This window comes from Pleurodeles waltl, chromosome 9 (assembly GCF_031143425.1).
Source record: "Pleurodeles waltl isolate 20211129_DDA chromosome 9, aPleWal1.hap1.20221129, whole genome shotgun sequence".
Classification (NCBI taxonomy): domain Eukaryota; kingdom Metazoa; phylum Chordata; class Amphibia; order Caudata; family Salamandridae; genus Pleurodeles; species Pleurodeles waltl.
In genome coordinates this window covers 161306933-161333201 of record NC_090448.1, presented here as the reverse complement: position 1 = coordinate 161333201, position 26269 = coordinate 161306933, and the positions used below count along the sequence as shown (strand labels likewise).

Below are 26269 nucleotides of genomic sequence, written 5' to 3'. Positions count from 1 at the left end.
ATACAAGTATATGTTTGCATTCAGAAGTGCAGAGTAACACGTCTGCCATAAATAAGTGACCGAGTACCATATTTTCCAGCGGAAGTATGTTAATATACAAAATGTGTTGTTTTGGCTAGTAAGTTCTCTCATTTCCTTCTAACATATACACAAGCACGTCTGGTTTCTTACTGTCACTGCAAACAAACATGGAAGGCGTGCCACCGAAATGCGTTAATGCCCGAGAGGGAGGGTCACTTTTAGCTAAAGCGTGCTCTTTCTTGCAGCTTTCACAGCCCTTTTCCTGGAGACGGTCCTTCGGTCTGTGAACCTGTTCCTGCCGGTGCTGGCGCTCCACCGGAGCTGCTTGGGGGTGGGGAGGCGGCACAATAGAAGACTCTGCACAAAAGACAACCCTTCGCAGCCTTATGCAGCTGAGCTCTCTCTAGCCTTAAGCGAAAAAGACTAAAATACATAGACGTACTAAAAACGCCACCACAAATCCGGCAGGCAATTAACCTCGCGGAACGAAGAATAAAAACCGCGCGCTGCCAGGCAAGCCTGAAAACACAAACACGCCGCACATCTAAACCAACAAAGCACAAGCAGCAGATGGCACGGTCCTCCTTGCTGCTGGACAAGCAGCACTGCCGAGGCCCAGACAGCGCAGGGACAATGCCTGCATCCCAGCCTCCTCGACAGCAGCCGCGGCGCTGTGGATAATTGCATAAAACATGGCTGGCTGGTGCAGCGACAGATGCAAGCATAGTCCCGGACTAAGCCTCATTTAGTTAACGCTGGAAAAAAACACAAGCAATCCCGCCTCATCTCCGGTATACGTTTTCAGCCTGGCGAAATATTTGACGATTACAGAACAAAACGACTACGCGAGAAGCATTACACGAAAACACGCGGTTAGCGCTCGCCGATCAACGTCAAACGTGCCTTACCATTCATTCAATGATTCGTCCATTCATTCATTGTTGAGCGGCAGCAGGCAGGCCATCGGAGTGATGAAGTTTACCTTCATTTGCGAGATACTTGCGCGCAAACGAAGACAATTCCACCCAAAATCCGTGCGGTAATGTGGCTCCGCTCCCTCATGCAGCTCCTTCGCGGTCACGTCTCCGCGAGCACTTCCCAGCAGCTGCTGCTTTTATCAAGCCCACAGGCAAAAGCAAATTAGTCCTTCCTGCTGCCCAGCTAGACAGCTCCCTCAATGTGGCTATTCACACTCCCGAGCCACAGACTGGCGAGGCGAGCTTCTCTGCTGTCCCCCCGTCCCCTTGTGCGTGCCCGCCCACCTCCACAGGCTCCTCAAATAAACACGGCTTTCACATCAGCCAGCCTGTCACATGATCCGCAGAACCACTTCAGAAAAAAACCTGATCGCCGAGCCCCGCGGGCTTCACCTGAGCGAAGATCAAGAGAGAGATATGAGAGTCAGAGACTAAATAGGCACGTTTTTGTCAGGTGCCGTGTACCTGCTTACTTAAAAAATAAATAAAAAAATGAAAAATGAAACGCCTTGCTCCTCATGCACTTTATAGTTATTAAGTATTCCCTGGCAACACCATTTTTAGACACCTTGTGTTTTCTTCTACAAAAAAGTTCCACAAAAATGCGATTTAGACTCGTTATGAGTAATTGCCCTGTGAATAGATGGCCATTACCTTTCAGAAGCATTCCTGTCATGTAACACAGATCTGTTTTTCTTCAGCATGTACTGATGTATGATTTCTCTGGAGTACAAAAAAATTATAGAAAATGGCATTTTTCCATCTAACTGCCTCATTTCTTACATTATCGCCCTACAAAATCACTCGCAGGTACATAGCTTCTGAGTGATAACAGTTTGGGGAAAACACATGTTTTTCAAAACTATGAACTGGCCTCGGTGACGAGGATGAATTCTACATGGTACTTTTTTCCTCGGGCGGCGGTGACGAGCATTCTTCCATTCAATCCAGTGCTCTAAACACAGGCTATTTGTCTAAAGTTGCAATATCATTGGTGACACTACATTCTAAACAATGTTGCAATCTATACCTTCTGCACTGTAATCTACAGCTTTATTCCAATTAATGCCACGGGGGAGAACCAGGACTACAGCCCCAGAATGTAATTAGTTGTTAATTCAAGGCACAAGACAGAAACATGGTGTCCCCAGTGACATAACCATTTAACCATATTTGCCGGGATAAGAGGACTTTCCCTAACACGGTTTCTTGCAAAAGATAACTTGGACACCACCACTCGCCATGCATCCACACAGAAGAAATGAAATGTTAGTGTGGTCTAGTGGAATGCTATGTCAGCACTACATTAGTGTTGCTATTTAAATACTGTACAGATATAGCATCAAGGTAACACAAAGAGGACTACATTTTACTTTTTAAGAGTGTGAGATCCAGGCAGAAGGTTCGGGTGGGACAGTAAGACACACCAGGTACACAGTAGTCTTTTAAAAACCATGATGCACGTTTATTGCTTACTTTGTAAAAAAAAAAAAAAAAAACATAAAATAAGTGCTAGGGCACTAGTCAAGAGGCCATTGCAGTTTGCACCAACCATTGCCCCTGCCAGAGCTGCCAGTTGCACTACTAAAAAAAAAACTATTATCATACTCCTACACCTATGATAATTCAGGATATTCCAGGCCCCCAAATCTATAACAATGGCTTGGGTACAGGTATTATAATTTTTAATGTAAACTGAATTAATAAATAACTGTTGTTGTGCTTATCTCTAAACTAGACAAACGGCGCCACCATGTAGCTGCCTGTCCTAAGTGCCGGGATTGACAATTAAGTGCCGGTGCCGAGCACCAGAATCCACCTGTTCAAATTAAGCACTGTGTACTTTGTCTAAGTGGCATCAAGCGTGAGCACAGATGTGATTGGGAAACCATAACAGTCTAGGTGCTTTTTTGGTTGGCATCTGGAATCTATTTGGGATCCATGCAACACTCCAATTAAATGGGAGACAGGGAGTGCTCTGGAGGATAGGGGGTGATATGAATTGCCCAATGAAATTCCCTTTTTGGTTAAGGTTGAGTGGCCTCTAAACCCGAGACACCTTAAAAACTACAAATATTTTGTTCCCAGGAGGGCAGGTAGAACAACTGGGAGTGTGTGTTTGTGTGTGTGGGATAGGGGTTGGCAGTGGAGCGCAGAGGAGGTGAGTTATTATGAATAAAACAAAAAATAAGCAAAGGCAAGGGGAGTCGGTCCGAGGTCTTGGTGAGCCTTGCCATTATGATTTTTTATTTTTTTTTGTATTATTAAAAGGAAGAGAAAAAATGTATAACGGGCTCATCAAGGATGTTGTGGGGAGGAACCTTTGGTGAAGTCAAAACTGGATGACACCAGGGGTGGCTCCTCCATATGGGGAGAGAAGCGTCGCCCCCCGCCAGCAGCAGAAGCTGCAAACCTGTCAGCACGAGAGGATAATAAACTATATTTATAACCCTTTTGTTCTGAAAGGGGCGGGGCCACAGGGTGACGTGCACATGAGGGAGAGTGCTGAGCACTCTCCCTCAGAGCGCATGTGTGTTTGGCCGGCCGTCTTGTGCCGGCCAAACACACATGCGCAGTAGGCTGTCCATCCATATTCATTTCTTAAGGCAGTATAAAAGGACACAACAGGCTCTAACATATCTGTTGGGGCAGTCTTCAACTTTATGTTTTATTACTGGGCAGCATTCCTAAAACATATGGTGGTTCTAATTTTGGCTAGTGGGTGAGGTCGGATACCTCCTCTCCACATACAGAACTTCCATCTATATGAACTATCTCTGGGGAATGATGCAAGGGGATGGTTGTTAAGGCGTATTAAGCCTGGTTACTATAAGAAAGTGAGTTTTGAGACAGTTTGCGTTGCCTTGAAGATGTGGAACAAGATTAAGGGCAAAGTGGGAATCAAAAGGTATAGCAGGTACTTTCCATTGTGTCTATTTCCCATGTTTACCTCAGAATTTCTCAATTGGGTTTGTAGGCAATTGGGGCAAGCTGGGCTCAGCAGACTGGGCAACCTTTTCTCCTGGGGTGACTGTGCGTTTGGTGATCTGCACCAGGGATTTGGGTTAAGGGCTACAACCTTCTTTAAATACATGCAGGTTAGATATTTTTTGAACAAGCTTTGAGAGGAAAGCCTATTAGTCAAAATAATCCCTCTCTTGGATACAATTCTACATCCAGGAAATAGGATTGTCAGATTTACACAATTTTGAATAACGTGATACTGGATGACCTTGAAACGCAAGAGGGTAGATGGGAGGAAAGGTTGGGGATCCAGGGTATAGATTTACACTCTTCAATAGAGGTTGGAATGAAGGCACTCCTGACTGCTAGTCTGAGGACCCAGCACTACAAAACTATATTTAACCTGTGCTGTACACCTGACAAATTGTTTAGTTGGGGTAAGAGAACCGATGATAAGTGCCTCCACTGTGGGGAAGCTTCTGCAGATATGGTGCATATGTTTTGCAAGTGTGGGAAGCTGCAGGCATTTAGAGAAGGGGATAAGTCCTTCTGAAAGAAGCTGTTTGCAAAGTATATTTATATCAGCACAGCAAAGATATTATTTGGCATCGACTATGACTTTTCAGGTGTCCGGGGGCAGGTGTAGATTCTTTTTATCTCCATGGCCATAGCGTGGAAGAGTCCTGACCTGCCGACCATGCAGCACATTTGTTGAGTATGTACACTTTAAAGAAAACTATTTATAATTGTATAGGAAGGACAGTAAGGAAAGGAGGGCTTCTGATTGGGTCACCTATGAGAGACTGGATAAAAGGCAGTCTGGGGATAAAGGACTGGCTGTTATGGGGCCCGAACACCTCAGGTCCAAGTGATTTCAAGAGTATTGGAGAAATGATTTTTTTCGAGTATCGACAGTCCTAGAAGTGTATAGTTTCACCTTCCTGGGTAACGGGCTAAGGCTATAAATAAGTCATCACGCTATGTACTGGTGTGTTATTTATACGTTCAAGTGAGTACTATTGTCAGGGCCTTGTTTTGCAGGCCAAGTCTTAGGCATGTTACCATGTGTTGTGTTTCTGCAAATCTAAGCAGCCTGCTCTCTTACTTTCTGAATCCATGCTAGGCCACTATACAGATGTGATGAATCCATCCTATGATGTTTTAAGTCAGGCCACACATGTATATTGGGAATGGTAGGTGTATGATGACAAATTGGTCTGAATGTAAATATGCGTTTTGCTAAAATGAGCTGTAATTAAGAAGCGTGCTCTTTTTAACGTTTGAATTTATGATAGGTTGTAAACAGATCTAGGGGTTCTGATCCCGCGTTAGCGATGATGAATTAACCCCATGTGGTCTGACGGCAGGCCACCCTTGTATTTAGGTAACTGAAGATATTTAGTAATGAATTGATTTGCATGCTCTGTCATAATGCCGAGATAATTTACTTAGGTATTTTTGTGATTGCTCCTTTATGACAATAAAAAAACAAGTATTTTGTTCCCTACTGGCCAGACCTTAACAAAGAGTGGCTATTCTAACTCAACGTCTGTCTATTCCTGGCATCAGAGTGTGCCGCCTTTGAATTTCTGTGGGAATGCTTGACAATGTTGTGGCTATTCATAGCAAAATAACTTCATTCCTGATAGATAGTGAACATTCATATGAGAATCTGAATTCACTTACATACATGACTTAATGATTGCTTATATACTATGGCGATCCACATATGTACCTTCATGTGTACTGTTATATTCATTTGAAATTTCATTTTTGTACCTTCTTAAAGCTTAAACATCATTACCATTATTATACACTTACATGTATTTTAAAAGAGGTTCAATTTTGTTGTCCGTTGTTGTACTGTACACTGCACATTATAGGTAAACCATTCTAGTAGGCATATCCTCGTTCTAAAGTGGTTACATTGAAGCAAGGAATTTAGAAAGTAATAATTATATCTCCCTAGCAATAATGCATCTCTTTCCCAAGGCCTTCTGGCATTCTTCCAACGAGAAGAGCCTGGCACCTGCTCATTAGCACCTAACCCTAGAGTTTTGATGTATCCCATATTCTTGCTTCCATTCACATGCACTGAGGAAAGTGAACAAACGTAGCAGCACAATGTATAGAGTTTAGCTTTACATGCTCCGACTGGTTGGAAACAAAGCTCAGGTCCATTGATTAGGCAATTGTTTTTCTAATTTTTGAATGTCTGTTGCCTGTTTTTGCATTAAAAGCATGTTAGATGTGTGTGCGCTATTCGAGTGTCTGGTTTTCTCTTCCACATGGCAATATTCTGGTAATGCCAGTATAATATTTCATGCCAGACACGTTACAGCCATTCTTGGTGACATGCTGGTTAACACTGGCATAATAGTGAACCAGCTTTGAAATATTGTGCATATTCCTGGTGACATTCTGACTATAGCTGGCATAACAGTGGCAAATTCCTGGAATATTGTGGGCAATCTTGGCATAATTGTGACTATCCATTCCTTAATATTGGTACAGGCATGGCAGTGCCCTTCCTTCACTTATTGTGGTCATCCTTAGATTAGGTTTGACTTTTCCAGGCAAATGGTGATAAAAAATCTTGCCTGTAGTAAGCGTCTCAGGTGTTTGGTTACCGTGGTAAAAGGCAGTAGCGGGTAGTGTCTGCCCATGTGTGACAGTGATACATGTAAGTGCTTGGTGAAAAGGACAAGTTGATGTTTGAGCTCATTCTTTGCATATTGTCTGAGTTCTTGACAAAATTGCGAGTAACTGTTGCATAATGGTGGCACAGACAAAATGGTACCCATCCTCGAGATTTTATGGCCATTCTTTCTCCTAATCATAGCTTTCAGCGGCCACATACGGGTGACAGTCCCCGGCCATATGACAGGTCTCTGTGGCATTTGTTGTTGATGATATTGGGGTATAAAAGGCAGAATCTGTGCACGTGTCACAGTAATGTGACTTGAGTGCTTAGCGAAAACGACAAGCAGGTGTTGGAGGCCTACATGTATTTGTAGTATACATCAACACTTGAAAAACTCAGTACAAAAATGCTGTTTTTGTTCATGAAAGCCACAAGCTTTTTGTGGCAATTCAGCTTACTCAAAATCAAAACATTCTATTTAGTGGTAAAATGCTTCTGGTTTCAAAAACTGCAAACCTAATGATTCTGACAACCCTACAGCATTTAAAACATGCATTTAAAAATATTATCTGAGGGATAGCTCATATTCATCATTGACTTTACTTGATTTTGGATGATGAGTTAGCTCGAGAGGGCACTCACTCCCATGTCTGCTGTTTCATAGCATGCAGAGGCATTGTATCATCTGTATTATAAAGGTTTCTATGAAAGTATGAGTACTACCCCGTGTAATAGATACACATCGTAGCCAGTTCAGGGAAGAGACCGCTTTATTACTATCATTTGCTCAAGCTTTTCATGAGGAGGGAAGGGCAGTCTGGCCGTAAAATGCCTTGACTATTTCATTACAGCCCCCTGTGGATTTTTAGCTAATTTATCTTCAGATTGTCCTGTGACAAGCTCCATGTGGCCCCGTTTTCTTCAAACAAAGCTTTTCAGATGGAGATCTCCACGCCAAAACACCTATAAAATATGTCAAGTTGACTTAGTAGTTATAACTCATGCCAGGTACACATGCTCAGCTCATTTCAAAGTACAGCAGCCACCACTAAAGATAAGCTATAGTGAAGTCGGTAGGCCTAACTTGATGAAATATAAAGAATTCTAGCTGTTATGAACAAACAAAACAAATACAATTGTTTTTTGTTGTTGTTGCAAACAACGCGTCTACGAGATAAAGATTTTAATGTTTGATGTTTTAATGTTTGATAATTTAGTATATTTTGAAGATGTGAAACTGTCGCTCTGGTCGTGCAATAGAAGCATTCCATAAAAGGAACAATGATACACCAACTATCCACCAAAAAGGTATTATTAATCTGCTAGGTGGAACCAAGTGCCACTCAATGCTTATTTTAAAGAACTGGTAGCAATAAGTCATGGGGTCAGCTGTGCTGTCAAGCTACACCTAATGAATAACCAGCAATAGAAATACCATTAATTAAGCATCCAACCTCCAAACAGAGAAGGACACTCTGGACTGACAGCCTGACAGTCTCGAGACTACTAAACAGAATGCTTTTCAAGCGAGAGTGTGTGCCAGGGTTCTTCATCTCTTCTAAACAGTTCTCAGAGAAATATTTCCAAGGCATGCACCTGATGTTATGAGAAGCCTGGTATAAGAACCTTATTATAGAAAAACCTGTAGAACACTCTGGCTATCAGACAATCTAAGTTGTACCTTCACCCCCACAAACCATGAACTAGTGATCCAGTTTAGACAATTCTGGGATTTCTCTGGTTACATAACCTGGCCAACTTAAAACAATGTTAAACGTGCAGGAGGGGAGAGGTCATTTTCATTCGGCTCTAGATATAGCATAACTATGCCATTTGAGATATTCTGTTCCCAAATCTTGTATTATGAGGAGCACCTACAGCCTAATATATAAAAATTGTGCTAGGTGCAAAAATCTAAGGAATATGTTGACCCCTGCTCCTTTTAGATGGGTGCAAATGCCATAAAATATACTCCGGGTGTTCTGATACTTACAGAAAATTAACCTACTTTACACTGACAAATCTTCAAGTATACACAACTCCTAAGAAGTAACATAATAGCAACCACCATGCTTTTTAGTTGTATGGAGTCACCAAATCTTCTCAGTTCTTATTGGATCTGCTTGATTCCCTCAAAGCGACTTGAATCTTAACTGATGTATTCTTACTCTAAGAAACCATACCATATCCGGTGGCACACAGCACCAACCAGACAACAAAGACAACAAGGCATTGTGCATACATAGAAAATTGGAGGTCATGTACGCAGATATTCAATATTTAAGAGATATTCAGCAACATCAAACTGTATATTTTAAAGTACCTTTATAATCGAAGTTACAATGAAAACATAAATATGATAGATGTGTTAATAGATTTAGAGTGACTATTCGTTCATACTTAACCACAATAAATAGAAACATAATCCGAATACACAACCATGTTTATATTTAAAAGAAAACCCTTCCTACCCTTTGAAAAATGATCTGCATTAAAAATAGGTCGGAGAATCCCACGTCCTCCTCCCCCACTTCTGTCCCTGATGTAAACTGAAATACGCAATCCGTAGCTATTTTTGGAAAATGGGATTTTTAATGTGCACAGATGTGGTGCACAACAATACTGTTAAAATGTGGAATGTTTCATTAAAATAATTACCATGTTTCTATGCGTGAAACATGCAAACACATTTGAAATGCAGTCAACACTGATACCTGACTGATACATCAAAGACGTACATCGCTAAAAGTAACACCCACATTAAATAAACATAATGCGCACTCCAAATGATAGTTCTGCCTCATCATAAAGAAAACGGGAAATGCCCTGAACGCCGACTCCTGAACAACAAAGTCGTGGACAACGAAAGTGGAACAACGCTTTAACCTCAACTTTGTTGTTTTGTGCCTTAACCACGCATGTGCTGAACAACGCACATGCATGGTTAAGGCACAAACAAGGGAATCGGCTGAGGAGGATGACGCGATGAGTCAGGTAAGTGGGGCGGGAGTGGGGGGTTGGGGTTTTAGTTTTAGGGTCGGGGTATTTTTAGATTTAGGGGCGGGGTTGGGGTTTTAGTGTTAGGGCGGGGTGGGGGGTTGGGGTATTTTTAGTTTTAGGGGCAGGGCGGGGGTGGGGGGTTGGGATATTTTTAGTTTTAGGGGCAGGGGTTTTAGTTTTAGGGGCAGGGGTGGGGGGGTCGGGTCAGGTAAGAGGAGCTGGGTGGGGGGTCAGGGTATTTTTAGTTTTAGGGGCGCAGGGGTCTTAGTTTTAGGGGTGGGGCTGGGGGGCGGGGTATTTTTAGTTTTAGGGGCTGGGATGGGGGGTTGGGGTTTTAGTTTTAGTGGTGGGGTTGCGGGGTATTTTTAGTTTTAGGGACGGGTGTGGGGGGTTGGGGTTCTAGTTTTAGAGGCGGGGTCGGGGTATTTTTAGTTTTAGGGGTGGAGCAGGGGTGGGAGGGTTGGGGTTTTAGAGGCAGGGGTGGGGGGGTCGGGGTATTTTTAGTTTTAGGGGTGGGGGTTGGGGTGGCTTTAGGGGTGGGGGTTGGGGTAGTTTAGGTTTTAGGGATGGGGTGAGGGTTGGGGTTGTTTTAGGGGTGGGTTGGGGGTCGGGTAATTTTAGGGGCTGGGTGGGGGGTTGGGGGGTTTAGGGGCAGGGTGGGGGGCTCAGAGTAGTTTTAGGGGTGGGGTTGGGGTGGTTTTAGGTTTTAGGGGTGGGTTGGGGGGTCGGGTAATTTTAGGGGCGGGGTGGGGCTTTAGGGGGTTTAGGTTTATGGTGGCAGGGTGGGGAGCTCGGAGTAGTTTTAGGGGTGGGGGTTGGGGTACTTTAGGTTTCAGGGATGGGGTGGGGGTTAGGTTTTGGGGGTAGGGTGGGGGTTGCAGTAATTTTAGGGAGGAGGTGGGGGTTGGGGTCGTTTTAGGGGCAAGGGTGGGGGGTTGGTTTGGTTTCAGGGGGTGGGGGGGTCGCAGTAATTTTTAGGGGTGGGGGTGGGGGACCAGGGGGGATGCATGCTGGCACAATGCATGCCTATCACTAATGCCTTTACCAGGAATGCCTTTACAATGAAAAATCATTGTTAAGGCATTCGTGGTAAAGACATTAGTGGTAACAACGAGGTCGTTGTTCTGACCTCATTGTTCAGGCATGCGTTGTTCCAGCAGGCGTGGTTCCGACATTCATTCAAAGAAAACGATCTCCTCATCCCCTTACTTACTAATTGCAGTTTGTGGCTTGCCTCACCTCAGGCACATCTCCCAAGCACCCATTCATTTTTTAATATAAGTCCTAACCCCTTTAAGTACTAAAGGGGTATGGTCCCACCCAACATCTCGATTTCTTTTTGTGCACCCCTACAACACAAGAACATATCCCTACACAGTGCTGGGTCTGTGGTAGAATTTTCTTATTGTACTTTGGCCCATTGTATTTTTTTTATTTTTAAGAAGATTTTTTTTGTGTGTGCTTGCTATTGATGAGTGAAGCTGGCTACAATTTCAAAATGCTGCCATTCTTCTGATTGTGTGTCAGGTAAGTGGTGGAAAGCAGGTTTTTCATAGAAATCCTGTCTATTGGAGATGCCATTTTCAAGGGGACAAGCTTTTTGAAGAAGAGCTCAAGACTGTTGTTCGTAAATCTTTCAAGAGCAGAAGGCATACACAACACTTCAAATGAAAGTTTAGGGGCTATTCAAGGAATACAAAAAACATATGATCGTTCAAGGAATAAAAAATATACATCTTCACCTAACAAGTCCTGTCTCCATCCCAAATCTTCAAGAGCAGATTTCAGAAATTCCCATGATTCGAAAGTCAACCAGAGTTCCTGACTATTCCGAGATACTGGCTTTGTTCCAACCATTTGGAGGAAGAAGTCTTTGTTTCAAGTCCTCAAAACAATACTAAAAGACAATTGGGTTTTTCAAACTGTTTCCCGGTGCAATTCCTTTGCGTTTCAGGATGTTCTTAAGGGCAAACACTTGCTAGTAACTCCTCTTCAAAAGAAACTATAGAAGAGACAAGTTTTGCAGGACAGCATTTCATTGTCAATACAACAGAATGCAGTAGTTCCTGTTCCAACCCTGGAGAAGAATCATAGAATCATGGTTGGTATTCTCTGGTGTTCTTTGTGAAAAAGGTTTCAGGGGACTCTTAATTAATAATAGACGTGAAAGATCTAACAGTTTTTCTAAAGAAAGCTCACTTCAAAATAAACACATTCCAATAGGTTATTACTTTGCTCCAAAAAGGAGATTTTGTAGCACCATCATATCCTTAGGATGCCTGCATGTTCTCTTCAGGGCACAACATTCTGATCAGAGGTTTCTACAGTTTGCACTAGCAGACTCCCACTGGCAGTTTCAAGAACTAGATTTTGGGCTCAAAGCTTTTCCCAGGGTACTTACAAAGATTTTAGCCCCCATTATGGCCACTTCTCACAAAATGAGTATTCAGGTTCATCCTTACTTGGAGGATCTTCTGATTGTCTCTCATTCATATGGGGATCTGATTACAGAAATAGTTCAGGTTGTGGAGAGTATAGGGAACTTTGGTTTTCTTCTCAACCTTAAGAAATCAAAGATGGTTCCATCTCAAAGCTTCATTTATGGTGGTGCTTAGGTCCGGATGGATGTAGGTCTCAACCGTCTTCCCCTGGAAAGAAGGTTCAAGCTTGATCACAGACTGTTGAATCTTCTGAATGCAGACAAAACATTAACAAGTGAGTTCATACAAGTACATGGTAGGTGTTTTTGAATTTTAATTTTAGGATACTGATGATGATGAATTAATTTATAAGGCACAAACTATTATCCTTAAAAGGATATCTTGGTGCTAGCAGACTGAGAGGATAGTGGTCCTATGACCCAATATTCTAGAAATAGCCATGTTTTTAACCCTTTGCGAAATTTCAGGAGGCTGTTTTCCCTTCTAAGTTATAGTGAAAGTAATTGGGCATTCCATAGTTCCTTTCCACATATGCTTTATTCTGTGAACCGCTGCCTCCACCATTCAACAGCTACTTATGTTATCTACAACTAAGACCAATGCAGTTTCTGTGAACTGTATAGGTCTTAAACCTACTTGTGTTTTATTAAGTATATTATTAGTCTGTTAATTCTTCTTCAACTGTCTATTAATTCCTTTTTCAAAAATGTTTGCAATGAAAACCAGTCTTAAAATTGGTCTGTAATTAGATAGTTCTTTTGGATCTAGAGAATATTTCTTTAAGACAGGCCAGATTCTCACATCTTTCCACTGATTAGGGCTTCTTTTCTGGCTCATTGGATGGTAATATTACTTTAAGTTTTTGGGAGGCTTGCATGTTTGTGGTTTCATGGGCCCAAAGACCTCTGGGCCCACTGGTAGATCATATTATTCATCATAGGACTAGTCAAACAACTTAAACCTCTGTATTATAATTTCTTACAGACTGATGTCAACTCATTTTCTCCCATCAGTTTCCGTTATTAGCAACAATAGATGCTAGCAAGAGGAATGGTGGTTAAGTTAAAAACTGCACAAAAACACTGGCTAGGTAACAAGAGGAATCATTCATTAAACTAGAAGAAACTCAGGGCAGTGTAGAAAGTTCTTCAGATGTTCCATAACAACATCCTGGGTTCAAATGTGGTAGTGAGACCTATCTGAACAGGCAGTTTAGAACAGGGACATCTTATCTAAATCACTTAGTTCAAGCAATAGCGAACGGGGCAGAGGAAAATGTCTTACCTCTTAGAGCAATATACAGCTAAAGCAAGATCAACCCTGACGCCATGTGCAGGGTGTTTCCCCCATCCCAAAATCTGAAAAAAACAGGGGAGATGTTTCAGGAAGTTTGCTGATGTTTCGGCAGGCCAGTGGTAAAGATTTCTGCGGAGCACCACAATATGTCTGTCCCTCTTCTTCTCAAGTTTCTAGGACCATTAAGCAGCAGGGGTGGATAAACTGACATAGTATTGGCAAAAACACTCCTGTATGTATTTCCTCTGATCCCTTTGATCCAGCATCTAATTGCCAGAATTCAGAGGTAAAAGACAGAGAAAAGTTGTCTGTTCTTGCCTCGGAGACATTGGTTTTCTTTATTCAGAGAGAGGTTAGTGACACAGGTGTAGTTTCTTCCTCTAAATCCATGTACATTGCTCACTCCACTTCAGTTTCCTCTTGCATACCTTCAGAGGTTAAGGTAAGCAGTATGACGGCTGAAAGGGATGCGCTTAGGATATTAAGTCTGTCCTGATCTGTAACTAAGGGCCTGATTTAGATATTGACAGATGAGTTACTCCATCACAACTATGACAGATATCCCATCTGCCAATATCTAAATCCCATAGTAAATAATGAGATTTAGATATTGGCGGACAGGATATCCATCACAGTTGTGACTGAGTAACTCATCTGCCAATATCTAAATCAGGCCCTTATTCTATCAAAGCCTCTAGGAAAACTTCCACTCGCCAGGGGTATGCTGATAATTGAGCTTCTTTTTCAAGATGGCATCAAGATAGAATTTTGTTTGCCAGCCGTTTGTGCTCCAGAACACACTGTAAATTCTCAGAGGATGCCTTTGATAAGGGGTGCTCTGTATCCACCTAGAAAGTGCAGTGGGCAACTAACAAGGCTTTCAGGTCTCTGTGGGGTTCTCTTTGATAAGCTTTGTTTTGGATTCCAAGGCTCTTTAAAGGGCTTGATCTCTTGAAATCTAGGAATATGGGATGTGTTGCCAGGTGGGACCTTCTCTTGGTTTTGGAATCAGTATAGAGAGCACCTTTTGAACCATCACGAGGCCTCACTTAAATTTCTAACACTAAAGGTGATATTTATGTTGGCCATTGTTTTTGCTAGATGGTTGGGAGAATTACCAGCATTGATATGTAGCAATCATTATCTCAGAATTTTTGTGGACCAGATAGTTTTGAACATGGCTCCTCAGTTTGTGCCAAACATTAACTCTGTACTTCAGAGGACCAAATTGTAAATAAATGTAAATTTTGCACTTGTATAGCGCACTACTCACCCGTTAGGGTCTCAAGGCACTGTACGCATACCGCTGTGGAACCCCTCCTGGCTTTTCCCTGTGAGGCACCCACTACTGGGAAACCCCCAGGGTGAAGCCAGGCATCCAAGCGCTGTCAGGGCCGTTGTGGAGATTAAACAAGCTATTGCCCAGAGTTACAGAGTGGGACCCATTAACTAGACTAGGCACCCAGGCGAGAATGATCTGGTCCAAGGGAATTAAGCCCAAGACCCGCTGAGGCGGGAATTGAACCCTGGTCCCAGGCCAGATCCCTGCATCAGGGTCTGCCGCTCCAACCATTGTGCCACACTTCTCCACTAAGAAATAGCTCTTTCGTTTTTTTTCATTTTCAGAGGCTTCAGAGAAAGAAACTCTTCTGGATGTAGTAAGCGCAATCAGTCCAGATTGCTGACTACAGAAAATGTAACTCTCTCTTTGTTAGTTTTGGAGAAACCAATAGGCATGGAAAATTTTCTCTTTCTATTCTTACTCACTGGATAAAGGGAATAATATAAATTTCTTAATCCTACTTCTAGACTTCAGCACCTAGCGTTCAGTTCAAGCTCATTCAATGAGAGGAATGTCAGCTTCATGGACAGAATGCTGTGGACTCTATTTCTGACATTTGTTCTACAACAACTTTGGGAAGGCAGTCAACATTTGTTAAACACTGTAGGTTGAATTCAGCCTTGGTTCTTAATAAACAGATACTTTGGGTTCAGGAAAGGTATCAGAGAGCTGCAGAATATTGTTTGACAGTTTCATGTTCATTTTCTACATGAATCTAGTGTTCTGTATTAAATATGTCAAGAATGTGTCTCTTTGATGATTGTGCATGCATTTGGTAGGCCCTCGATTAGTAAGTAGGAAAACGAGGATGTAATATTTTGATTTCTTACAGGTAATTTTCATTAAACAGATTCCACATTCCTGGTCTTGGTTGCATTCCTATCTGCCATCCTGTTTTTTGCTGTGTGTGAAGGATTATTGGGGAAATTATAACCGCAGGACGTTAGATGGGACCATACACCTTCAATACTTATTGGAGATTGTGCTTATCATGAGACATAGATAGGTGCTTAAACAGTGTGCCCAAGATGAGGTGTAGTCTTAAACTGCAATTAGTAAGCAAGAAGACAAGGAATGTAGAATCAGAGTAATGAAGATTACGAGTAAGTAATACAAAATTACAACATTTTACCTTTTCCATCTCCCTTTTCCCAACCCTTATGCAGTGAGCAATTTTTCACATACACAGAACTTATCATTCTGACTAAGACAAACAATATCCAATAGTTTAACCATTTCAACATGGCTTCCCAAATGAAAAGATACCCACCCCTTTCTGCAAAACAGGAAGCCTCCTTCAACACTTCCTGTTTTTATTTTCTGTTGAGGGAATGTATTCACCTAATCTCATCAGCAGGTAAGAGTTCATTATTATTATTATTTATAAAGATTTAGGGGGTCATTATGACCCCAGCGGTAAAAACCGCCTACCGCTGCGGTGCCGGCCGCCAAAAGACCGACGCTGCGGCTACCAGCCGTCTGCCGGATTATGACCACAGCCGGATTTCCACCAGAAGGATGGCGGAAATCTGGCTGTGGCCATGCCGGCGGCCAGTAGACTGCTGCCGGCCGTATTATGAGAATAATATGGCCTGGAGGTGTTCTGCTGGCGGACGCTGCTGCTGGCAGCAGCGCCCCATCCAGTCTCCTTCCGGAGGAACACCTGACTACAGGTAAGTCGGGTGCTCCGACAGGGGAGGGGGGTGGGGGGTGTTGTGTGTGTGTGTGGGGGGGATGTATGTCTGTGCGTGCGTGAATGTGGGTGTGTGTTGCGTTTTGTATGTGTGTGCATGTTTGGGGGTGTGAGTGCGTGTTTGTTGAGTTGTGTGAATGTGTGTGTGTGTGTACGTAAGTGTGTGTGGATGTGTGTGTGTGAATGGAAGCATGCATGTGTGGAAGCATGTGGGAATGGGTTTGTGAATGCATGTGTGAAGGGAGGGCGTGTATGAAGGGGGTTTCTGGAGAGGAAGGGGGGCTAGGGGGAACCTGTGGAGGGGGAGAGGGTTGGGGAAGACCCCTATCAGTGACAGGGAAGGTTTTCACTGTCACTGATAGTGCCTACCACCATGGTTTTCGCAGCAGTAAGGAAGCCACGAAAACCATGGCAGTAGGGGGGGTCATAATCCCGCAGGTGGACAAGTGACGGCCAACGGGCTGGAGATTGAAGTCTCCAGCCTGGCGGCCGTTACCACCGTGGCGGTTGGTGTTGTACATTGGCGGTTTGGCTGAAGCCAAACCGCCATTGTCTTAATAGGGTGGAAAGTACCGCCAGCCTGTTGGCAGTACTTTCCTCCATATTTCCGCTGACCGCCAGGGTCATAATGACCCCCTTAGTGCCATATGTATCATGCATTTTAGGGCCATTTGCGACTCGTAAAATGTATTTTGGTATGTACGAATTCCAATTTGCAATTTGTTAATATGTTACCCAATTGCAATTTGGAATTGTGAATACATATAGATTTGGTTTTAGGAAGGGGCATGTTCAGGGCTACCCTTCCTAATACCGAATCGCAGTGATATGGAAGAATGTTTTCCGACTGAAATGTGGTTGCAAAACATTCACGTTTTACAACCTACTTTAAGTAGGAGGTAACAGATTTGAAAATGGAAAGGGGTCCCCAATGGGCACATTCACCTTTGTGAATGGTAGCAAAAACGTTTTTCAAAAGCAGGCAGTAGTTGCATGGCCTACTCTGAAAAAATGAAAAGAACATTTTTAGTTTTTCTTTTTTTAAATCCATGGGCTGCATTTAAAAAAAAGATTGCATTATTTAAAAGCAGTCACAGACATGGTGATTTGCTGACCCCAGCAGGCCACCAGCCTTGTGAGTTTTTGCGTTTGCTAATGGGTTGCAAATTGTGACCTACCTCATTCATATTAATGAGGTAGGTCAATTTGCTTGTTGTGTGTTTGCCTTACTTCAACATAACAACGCTACCACAAGGCTTGCGAATAGGACGTGTTAACTGGTTTCCAGGCAGACAGGCCAAGCGGGAAAAAGGGAGTACTTAGCAATTCAGCCAATATCAGGTTTCATGCAGTGGGTTCCTTTCTGGTGCCATCATGGAATCTCACAGAAATCAAGAAAGACAGCAGTCTTCTTTTTACTCCCTGCACACGAGGGGGGATTTACCATCTGCATACCTCCACTCATATTTCTATTTAATTTATATCAAAAAGGCTGTATATGTAGCTTTCAGAGCAAGAGAAAATATGACTTATTCAAAGATGTCCCACATTGACTGCCCTGATAACGAAGACCAGAAACCTGAGGAGGAAGAGGTCAGGGGCTGTTTCAGCCTAGGAGCTGACCTATCTGAGTGACTTCAACACCTCAATGACAATTTAACCTTTACTGGACTAGCTTTACCAGCTGTACAATTGGAAGAAGACAGCTCTTTTTTTATTTAGGAGAAATAAGCAAAAAGGCTCCCATTTCAGGGAGCTGTGAGAAAGGTCCTTATGCATGAAAGTGGACAAGCATTTCCATTATCTTTTTGACTTGAAGATACTTTTTACAAGATTTTTCAAGAGGTCCTGTCAATAGTTTAAGTCAATTTACTGATGGGTAGTGTCTGTTCACAAAGAGCAAACATTTCTAAAGAAGAAACACAATCAGATTCAGTTGACAAGAAGTTGGATGTGAAAGTTAAAAGGTCATACTTGGCATCAAAATGTTCAATACGAGCCTCACCATATTCAAAATGTATGATTCAAGATTTTCAATCTCTTTGTGAGCTAATCGATCAAGGAGCAGGCTTTACTTCAACTTTGGTAATTATGGAACAAGAAGTATGCTTTCTGTCTGATGTCTTCAATAGCTGCAAGAAGACACATCTGGATGGGGTTCTGGAAAACGTAATCAGCTCAAAAGAGTCTGCTACTGAACCTTCCATTTATTGAAGTAAAATTGTTTGGACCTCATTTAAAGGTTCTAGTAAAGATGTCAGCAGAAAACAGGAAGATAATGACACTTATTAGACATCAAATCAAGAACCATTCTTTTAGAGAGAGAGATTTGGTCTGGTTTTCTCTGCAAGAAACTCAGGTCAGCTTTATCAAAGAACAGGGTCTGATACAGAAGCACATTCCTCATAAAATCCCATCTCCAGTCAGCAGGAGTTCCCTGGTCAGCCCTTCCACCTCCAACAAAAGTATGACTGTGCTTGAAGGAAACATCACTGCATGTGAGAGGAAGGATTCTCTTTTTTTCTGGCACAGGGGATTACCTCACTCAATTATCAGTAGGTGATGGAAATGATTTTAGATGGTTATTGAATACAATTTCTGTAACCTCTATGGAATTTTTTTCAGGGAACTCCTCTTCTATTCTGTCAGGTTCGGCAAAAAGACATGCAAAGCAGAATACTGGAATTGTTGGACAAGAAAGCAATCTTCATAGTTCTTAATAACCAAAAAGGATTAGGATGATATTCAATTCGGAGTCTGTTTCAGAAGGCACTGGACATTTCAGATCAGTTTTGGGCTTGAAAGCTGTGATAAGATTTATACCCCATGTAATGTTTAAAATGATGTCTGTCCAAGCCATTTTGCCATTTAAAAAGTTTGGAGGCTTCAAAGCTACCTGAGGTTGTTGCAAGAGTGCCATTTACAGTTGAAGGTTCTCTAATTCGTTTTGTCATCAGCCCTAAGGCTTTTCTTCCCTATTACAAAGGTCTTAGCATGTTTGGTAGGTATCATTCATTCTGGGGCCATTCAAGTCTTTCCATGCCTAGATGACACACTATTTTGCTTTCCTTCTTTTTCAAATGTATGTCAAGAAGTGTAACAGGTCTGTGAAATCTTCACAATTAATGGTTTTCTCATAAATCTCAAGAAGTTAAGGATAGAACAAGCACAAGATCTACAGTTTATTAAGACTCATTTCACAACAGACTTGAGGAAGGTTTTTCACCCACCCTAAAGCCTTATTTTAACCATTAGAAGAATTCTGAGACATATTGTGCATCCCAAGTCTTTCATCGTTCTTCTTGGGAGAAGACATCTAAGAATTTAGATTTTTTTGAGCGATGGCTTGTTAATGGGCCTTACAATTTCTAAACTACATGGACAATGGGCAGAGATTAGAGATTTTAGTCAATCTCAACTTTACCTTCTAGAGTGTTGAGAAGTTTCTTTTGAAGAAGATGAATTATCCATTATAATGTCCTTTACTGGGATTTGCACCTTTGCCTTCAGATTTTATAGTCAACACCTTTTGAGTCTGTGGCATTGGCAGATCTCAAATACATATGATTGAACGCATTATGTTTGGTGGCTATATCATCAGGGAGAACAATTTTGAGCTCTTTTAAGTACAGAGTCTGTTTTGGCATTTTTTTTCCAGACAAAGTGGTATTAACGTACAGATCCCGATTTTGCCCCGAAGGTAATCTCTTCTTTTCATTGTGAACAGGATTTAGTTCTACCTATTATATATATTGTTATATACCTGTCCAGAAGAGCATACGTCAGGAACATTTATTATTTGTTTTTTTACATTTGGATTAATAGGCCAGTGATTATGTCCTTCCTGTGCAACTCTAAATAGGTGGTTGCAATAGGCAGTTGTGTTTGCATATGAACAAGCCGGAAGGTCCTTGTCTGCACCAATTCAAGATAGATTGACCCAACATCTTGGGCATCATTTAAGGGAGCCTCAATGACAGATATTTATAACATTAATACTTGATAATCCTACCACACTTTTATGAAGCATTATCATTTACAGGATTGGGGTAGACAGTACTTTTCAACTCTTGTGATCTAAAGGCAGTTTCTACTTACTATCTGGAATTAAATAAAACACTGTGTGTGCATAATGTATAAGGTCCTGTCTGTTTATAAATCCTTCTACAAGGGGGGCCAAATTCCTCTGCTTGGATATTTGGTGGTTGCATATGGACTAGGATGAGGAATTTAGGTGAAGAGGTAATGACAGAGTTACTAACTGGTAATCTTCATTATGCCAAGTCCTGGTCTTCGTAAGCACAATCCATCATTCCTGCCCTCCAATTCTCGGTTTGAGCAGTATTAAGCCCTTAGATTCTGTGATTGGCTTAGTACTTCGGGAAGTGTTGAAGGAGCCTTCCTCTATTGTAGAAAGGTACGAGTACCTATTCCTAAGAGAAGTCATGTTGAAAGGGCTAAGTATTTGGACAATTTTGATGGTTAAACAGCAAAGTTTGACTTGCTTGCTGCAGAAAGTCTATGACAATGACGACCAAGAGTAATGAAGATTACCAGTAAGTAACCAGGTCATTATCAAAATCATACTAGTACTAATAAGCCGCAAGAGGCATATTATTTCCTTAAAAGTTGCCCATTAGAGATGGGCCTCACTTTTCAGACACCAATACGACATTCACACAGATCAAAGAAATAACATCTAAAACTGCTCAACAGGACCACAGATGATCCATTACATCGGAGTTAGCTAATCAACATCAAAGGGGGCACTGCCTTGCTTCACTGTCCTATAGATGGAGAACAGGACACTGATCACCTTTTGATAGCAGTGGCATCGCCAGGGTGCAGTAGGTCATAAAGAAATTGACCATTGAAGTACTTTTTAGTGGAAAAACAGCCACAATTGGAATGCAGTGGGATCCTAGTCCCCCTGAGTATGGAGCCCCCACACCTGCTGTACCTATGAATGCTGTACCCTGTCTCCACAGGAATCAAGGTCTGAATTGGAAACATTGGAAAGGTATGAATCATCAACCCAGAAATGGTCTTTTGATGCTCGAGACCATCCTAATGTGAGACTGCGAGCATACAAATGCCAATAACATAGAGGACCACATCAATTTCATTTTTCCGTCTCAGCCAATATCAATCAGCCTTCATTTATCTATTTTCTATTATATGAATAAAGACTGACAACTCAACTGTTTATCATATTATCAGATGAATAGCACGTGTCATAGGTAGCCAGGCATTAACTTGATGATAAAAAAAATTATAATAAAGTTAAACAAAGTATTTGCCATTCATTTTCTGCAAACATTGACCAATAGTTGTAGTACAATTTCAAGACCATTGATCAAAATGACAGGAGCCACCTGGCAGTTCAGAGAAAAAAGGCAAAGAAATGCCAGCTGAGCAGAACACCGCCTGGGCAGGGATCCTGGAGGAAGAACACATGATCAATGGATAGTCATAAGGCAAGAGACAGGCCGTGGCCAATTATGAGGCTGCAATGCCCACTCTGACCTCATTATCCTGCACACAGACTGTGCCACACGAGCTTTGTAAAGTGATGTAATGTTCTTCCAGGGGACAGATCCCAATTATAGATCAAACTCGGTGTGCAATGAGTCAAGGTAGAATGTACCATTTCCGAGCAAAAGACGAAAATATATTTTCAGACCTTTCTTTACATTAATATCAGTTTTCCTTTGCATAGCGTCACCGCTGTTGCTTCGTTGACTCAATGTTTTGCTGCAGCCTTAGGCAACAACCTTTAAATTGATCACCATGACACTCACCTCGAGGGTGCAGGGCCCCAAAGGATTCAGGATTGTAAATCTGGGGTGCATCGTTCACCTTGTCAAAAATCTTTCTCAGGGTCGACTTAGATGTATTCTCCATAAATACCTTATTTGATTAGCAGGCACCTGGCCATCAGACATATGGTCTTTCTGCTGCCCAGAGAATTTTAACCTGTATGGCTAAAATCTCTATTCTTCATTCGTGGCCCATATTCCTCATGACCATGCTTAAAGATATAGCCTATTTTGAGCAGTTCACAAGTCATTGCTTTGTGTCAATATACACTTCTTTCAGAAATCTTGTAGAAATACAGTAATACATATCAGTGTGATAGTCTGGCATGACCAAAATAATGCAGGCCCAATCCAGTTGCTTTCTCATTAAAAATAAGATTCTGATTCTTATATATGTTTTGTTTACAAATTCAATAAAATAGTTTGTGTTTAGTTTGATAGATACTTGAGTCAATGTTTTGTGTACTGTTCTGAATCTCAAATAGTAGAAATCACTTAGGCCAGGGTCCCTAGCTTCCAGTAAAGATTCAGTGGGTGTTCACTGAAGTCAAAACTTTAAGAGTTGCTCCTCTAGAGCAGTGGTTCCCAACCTGTGGTCCGGGGACCCCTGGGGGTCTGCAAAGCCTACTCAGGGGGTCTGCAACTGCTTTGAAAATTAAATAACATTAACAGATTGGTCCCCACCTTTCAGTAATGACTAAGTGGGGGGTCCTCAGATTAAAATATTGATTCAGTGGGGGTCCCTGTGTTCCAGTAATGATAAAGTGGGGTCCAAAGAAGTCAAAAGGTTGAGAACCACTGCCCTACGGGTCTCTGCAACCTAATGAAATAATACAAGCATGCATTGATTTTAGGTGTATGGACAGGTGAATATTTAGCATACACACACCATCCAAATGTATACCTATAGATTTAATATGAACTAAAGCCGCATAACTTCGAAGCAAAGTCTTAAGCTAATATCTCCATATTTTAATGCATAACCCCCCTCCCTAGTTGTCTACCCCAGTCCACAATGGTTATGCACATTTATAAATGTAGGGATTCACCTTTATGGGAATATGTGTCTCTACAGTAAAAATGATTTCCTGGTGGAGAAAAAAAGGAAATGTAATGTAATTCATGAATATTCCAGCAGAAGAACTACTGTTGTAATTTTCGAGCAGCATTCCTGGAACCAGTTAAAAATCTATAAAAAACAGAGATCTGTTCCAAAGATGGGAGTAATTCGACATCACATTTCCAGCCTTTGAAGCTGGCTCTAAGAAACCAAAGGTATGAAAAGATCCATTTAAGACTGGGTAGCATGTGAGATGTGTCATGGAAATGGTGAGCTGTAGGAGGGGCAATGGCCCTAGAATGATAGTGATGAACCGTTTGTAAGCCTATCTGAAATTGGGGTGTTCTAATTAAAGAGTACAATATCTCTGTCTTTCTCTTATCTTACAAACAGAGCTTCAACCTAACAGTGGAAATTATACCATATGTAAAACCAAAGACAGCAGAGGTCAGACTACAGAACCTGAAATCCCCCATATTGGGTTCTCATTCTGATCTAGCATGTTTCTGGACTATTATCACAGAAGGGCCTCTGGAGGGGAACTGAAAAACAATACAAATCTTGCCACTCTAGAAAGACAGTAACAATTCCAGTGGTACAGCAACAAAGAACATGCAATGTCAAAGCCAACAGTTCCAGGATTAATGCGAATACATGCAGCGTTTACACACTACAATGAGACACCTGGGAGGGTGTCGGGAGAAATGGGCATGGAGAGCTAAAGTCGTAACATACTCCCTTATGTAGTTCAATGTGATGGGAGAGGTGCACCTAAACAGCCAATAGCTGTAGGTGAGAGATGTATACCCTAGGAGGCTAAGCCAAGACATGATTGACAAAGCCTCAAGCCAGTGGCAAATGAATAGATAAAAAAGCCACTGGAGGAACGGAGGGACCCAAAGCCCACTCAATGTATAAAGTTAGCAATAGGTATTTAATAGCTGCACTGCCACATTCCACACCTAAAGTGGGAGAAAATATCCACAGAAAGATCCAGTTGAAAATGGAAGACCACTCCAGTATCCTGTACACCCTCACACCTCCTAAATGCAGCTCTTTCCAAATTTCAGCGTGGAATACCCCAACAAAATATCAAATGACTGTCTTTAGGTTAGACTGCATTGCCTGACATTACAGTCACATATATCCACCTCAGAAAGACGTTCAATACACAAGGCTCAATTTGGATGTAAACTACATTAAAGCACATAAACGGATTGATGGACAGAGAGTCGGGACAGAAAGATGAATAAATAAAGATGTTGAACAAAGTAACAAACACCTGATCCTTCCAATAAAGAACTGACTGGATTGAAATTCCTATTTCCTGCTCGGAAATAAAATGAAATGAGGCTTAACAGTAGCTAATAATCAAAGGATTAGGTGATTTGTGGTGGCAGCCTGAACTTTTCTTTTGCCTTGGTATAAGGTCTTTCAAACACCTTCTACGAACAGGCACACGTTTGACACATCGGCTTCCTAGAGGCCATCATTGGGGAGATCTGCAGTTTAATTCCAAACTATATAAAACAGCCATGACTTGCGAGTTCTTGGAGAAATAAGATGGCCTAAATCTGGAGAATAAACAGCTGTAACACCATCCCCCAAAACAATAGATTTTATTGATATTATGCCGCAGTTGGAACAAAAGCATATTATTCAAAAATAATCTATGGATGCATTGGGTTTGATTCGCAAATCTTTTTCTGCAAGTAGTTGTGTCATACCCCTGTCTTCGATACAATTTACATCTAAATTTCCAAGCCAGGTTTACTTAGCATTTTATCTGAATAGTTATGTTTTACTTCAGCGTTAAGTGTGTCTTATGAATTTCCACAAATATATGTAGATATGTAGCTCTAGGTTAATCACAACATATTTTTCCTCGACTAAGCATGTGTCACTCATGGACACTCATGAGTAAGTCACACCTAAAGCCGGAATAAGGCACAACTACATAGAGGAGATTAGGTTTAGAAGCTCACACCCACAACAGGAATATCTCACAGCTACACAGAGGAAACAAAAGTGATCAGGCTGGGTACTTCATCTGTGAAACACACCTAAATCAGAGAAAGACCCAGCTATACATAAAAGACCTTTGTGAAATCAGGGCCATTTAAAAGGCGTCACAATTTCTTTTCCAGGAAAGCAAAAGCACTAATAATAAATGTTGCATCTTCTGCTACTCATCATTCTGTGGAGGTTAGGAAGTTTGACACCCTTCACTGGGCCAGAGTGGGATTGATCTCTGCACACAACGCTAAAGATCACACAATTTCAGATCTTCTCCTTACCTAAGATTGCCTTTAGAATTCCTCATGGTGTTAATTCTCCATGTTTAGTACGCTCGCCAACTGCACCCTACCTATTATATGATAAAGGCAGAGCAGCATATATTGCTCATGAAAACGTACATAAATTAAAGAAAAGCTGTTCCTATAATCTTAAAAATGCATTATCAGCGAGTTACAACCTGAGGTAGTGCAATAGATAAGATCTATTTTATTTTAATTATGTAAAACCTGGTTATAATTGAAATTATGTAGAACACACGCAATATATTTGTGATTCAGTTGATGGAAACAGTACAAATTATTTTGATTGACATGTCTCATAATATATTAGTGGCGGCTCCTTCGCAATGGTGAAGGAGTGCCGCCCACCCCCTGGCAAAGCCAGGAGCTGAAAAATAAAACTATATTTCTTTATCATCTTATCTTTCAGCTGCTGGCCCACCCAGCAGCATGTGAAGGGAGGGGCTGGCTGGGCCACGGGAGGTGGAAGGGGGAAGGAGATGGTGCACCTAAGTGTGCATGTGTGTTTGGCCGGCTTTCTTAGGCCGGTCAAGCACACATGCGCACTTAGGATTCTCCAGCCGGGCACGGACCCCAGGGCAGTGTCTGAGTGGCAGTCCAAGCCTCTCAGACCAATCCTGACACTGCTTTCATGCTAGGTTTAGCATGAAAGGAGTGCCAGGATGCTGGGGAGCCTGTGCTTGTGTCCCAGTGA

General features: G+C 41.9%; 1 protein-coding gene across 22 annotated transcripts in view; it reads right to left on the bottom strand.

Moving 5' to 3' along the window:
- The window catches only part of MAGI1 (membrane associated guanylate kinase, WW and PDZ domain containing 1), a 1074483-nt gene that overhangs the window by 361552 nt on the left and 686662 nt on the right, over window positions 1–26269 (bottom strand). Inside the window, exon 1 of one of the 22 annotated variants that reach the window (XM_069206497.1) lies at window positions 930–1306. The exons of 17 other annotated variants lie outside the window; for them this stretch is intronic. In XM_069206497.1, coding sequence (XP_069062598.1) covers window positions 930–936 — 7 coding nt within the window. In that variant the 5' untranslated portion in view covers window positions 937–1306. Of the gene's footprint in view, window positions 1–929; window positions 1307–26269 lie in introns of those variants that run through there. 4 more of the 22 variants (XM_069206488.1, XM_069206487.1, XM_069206489.1 and 1 more) reach the window with 4 other exon arrangements.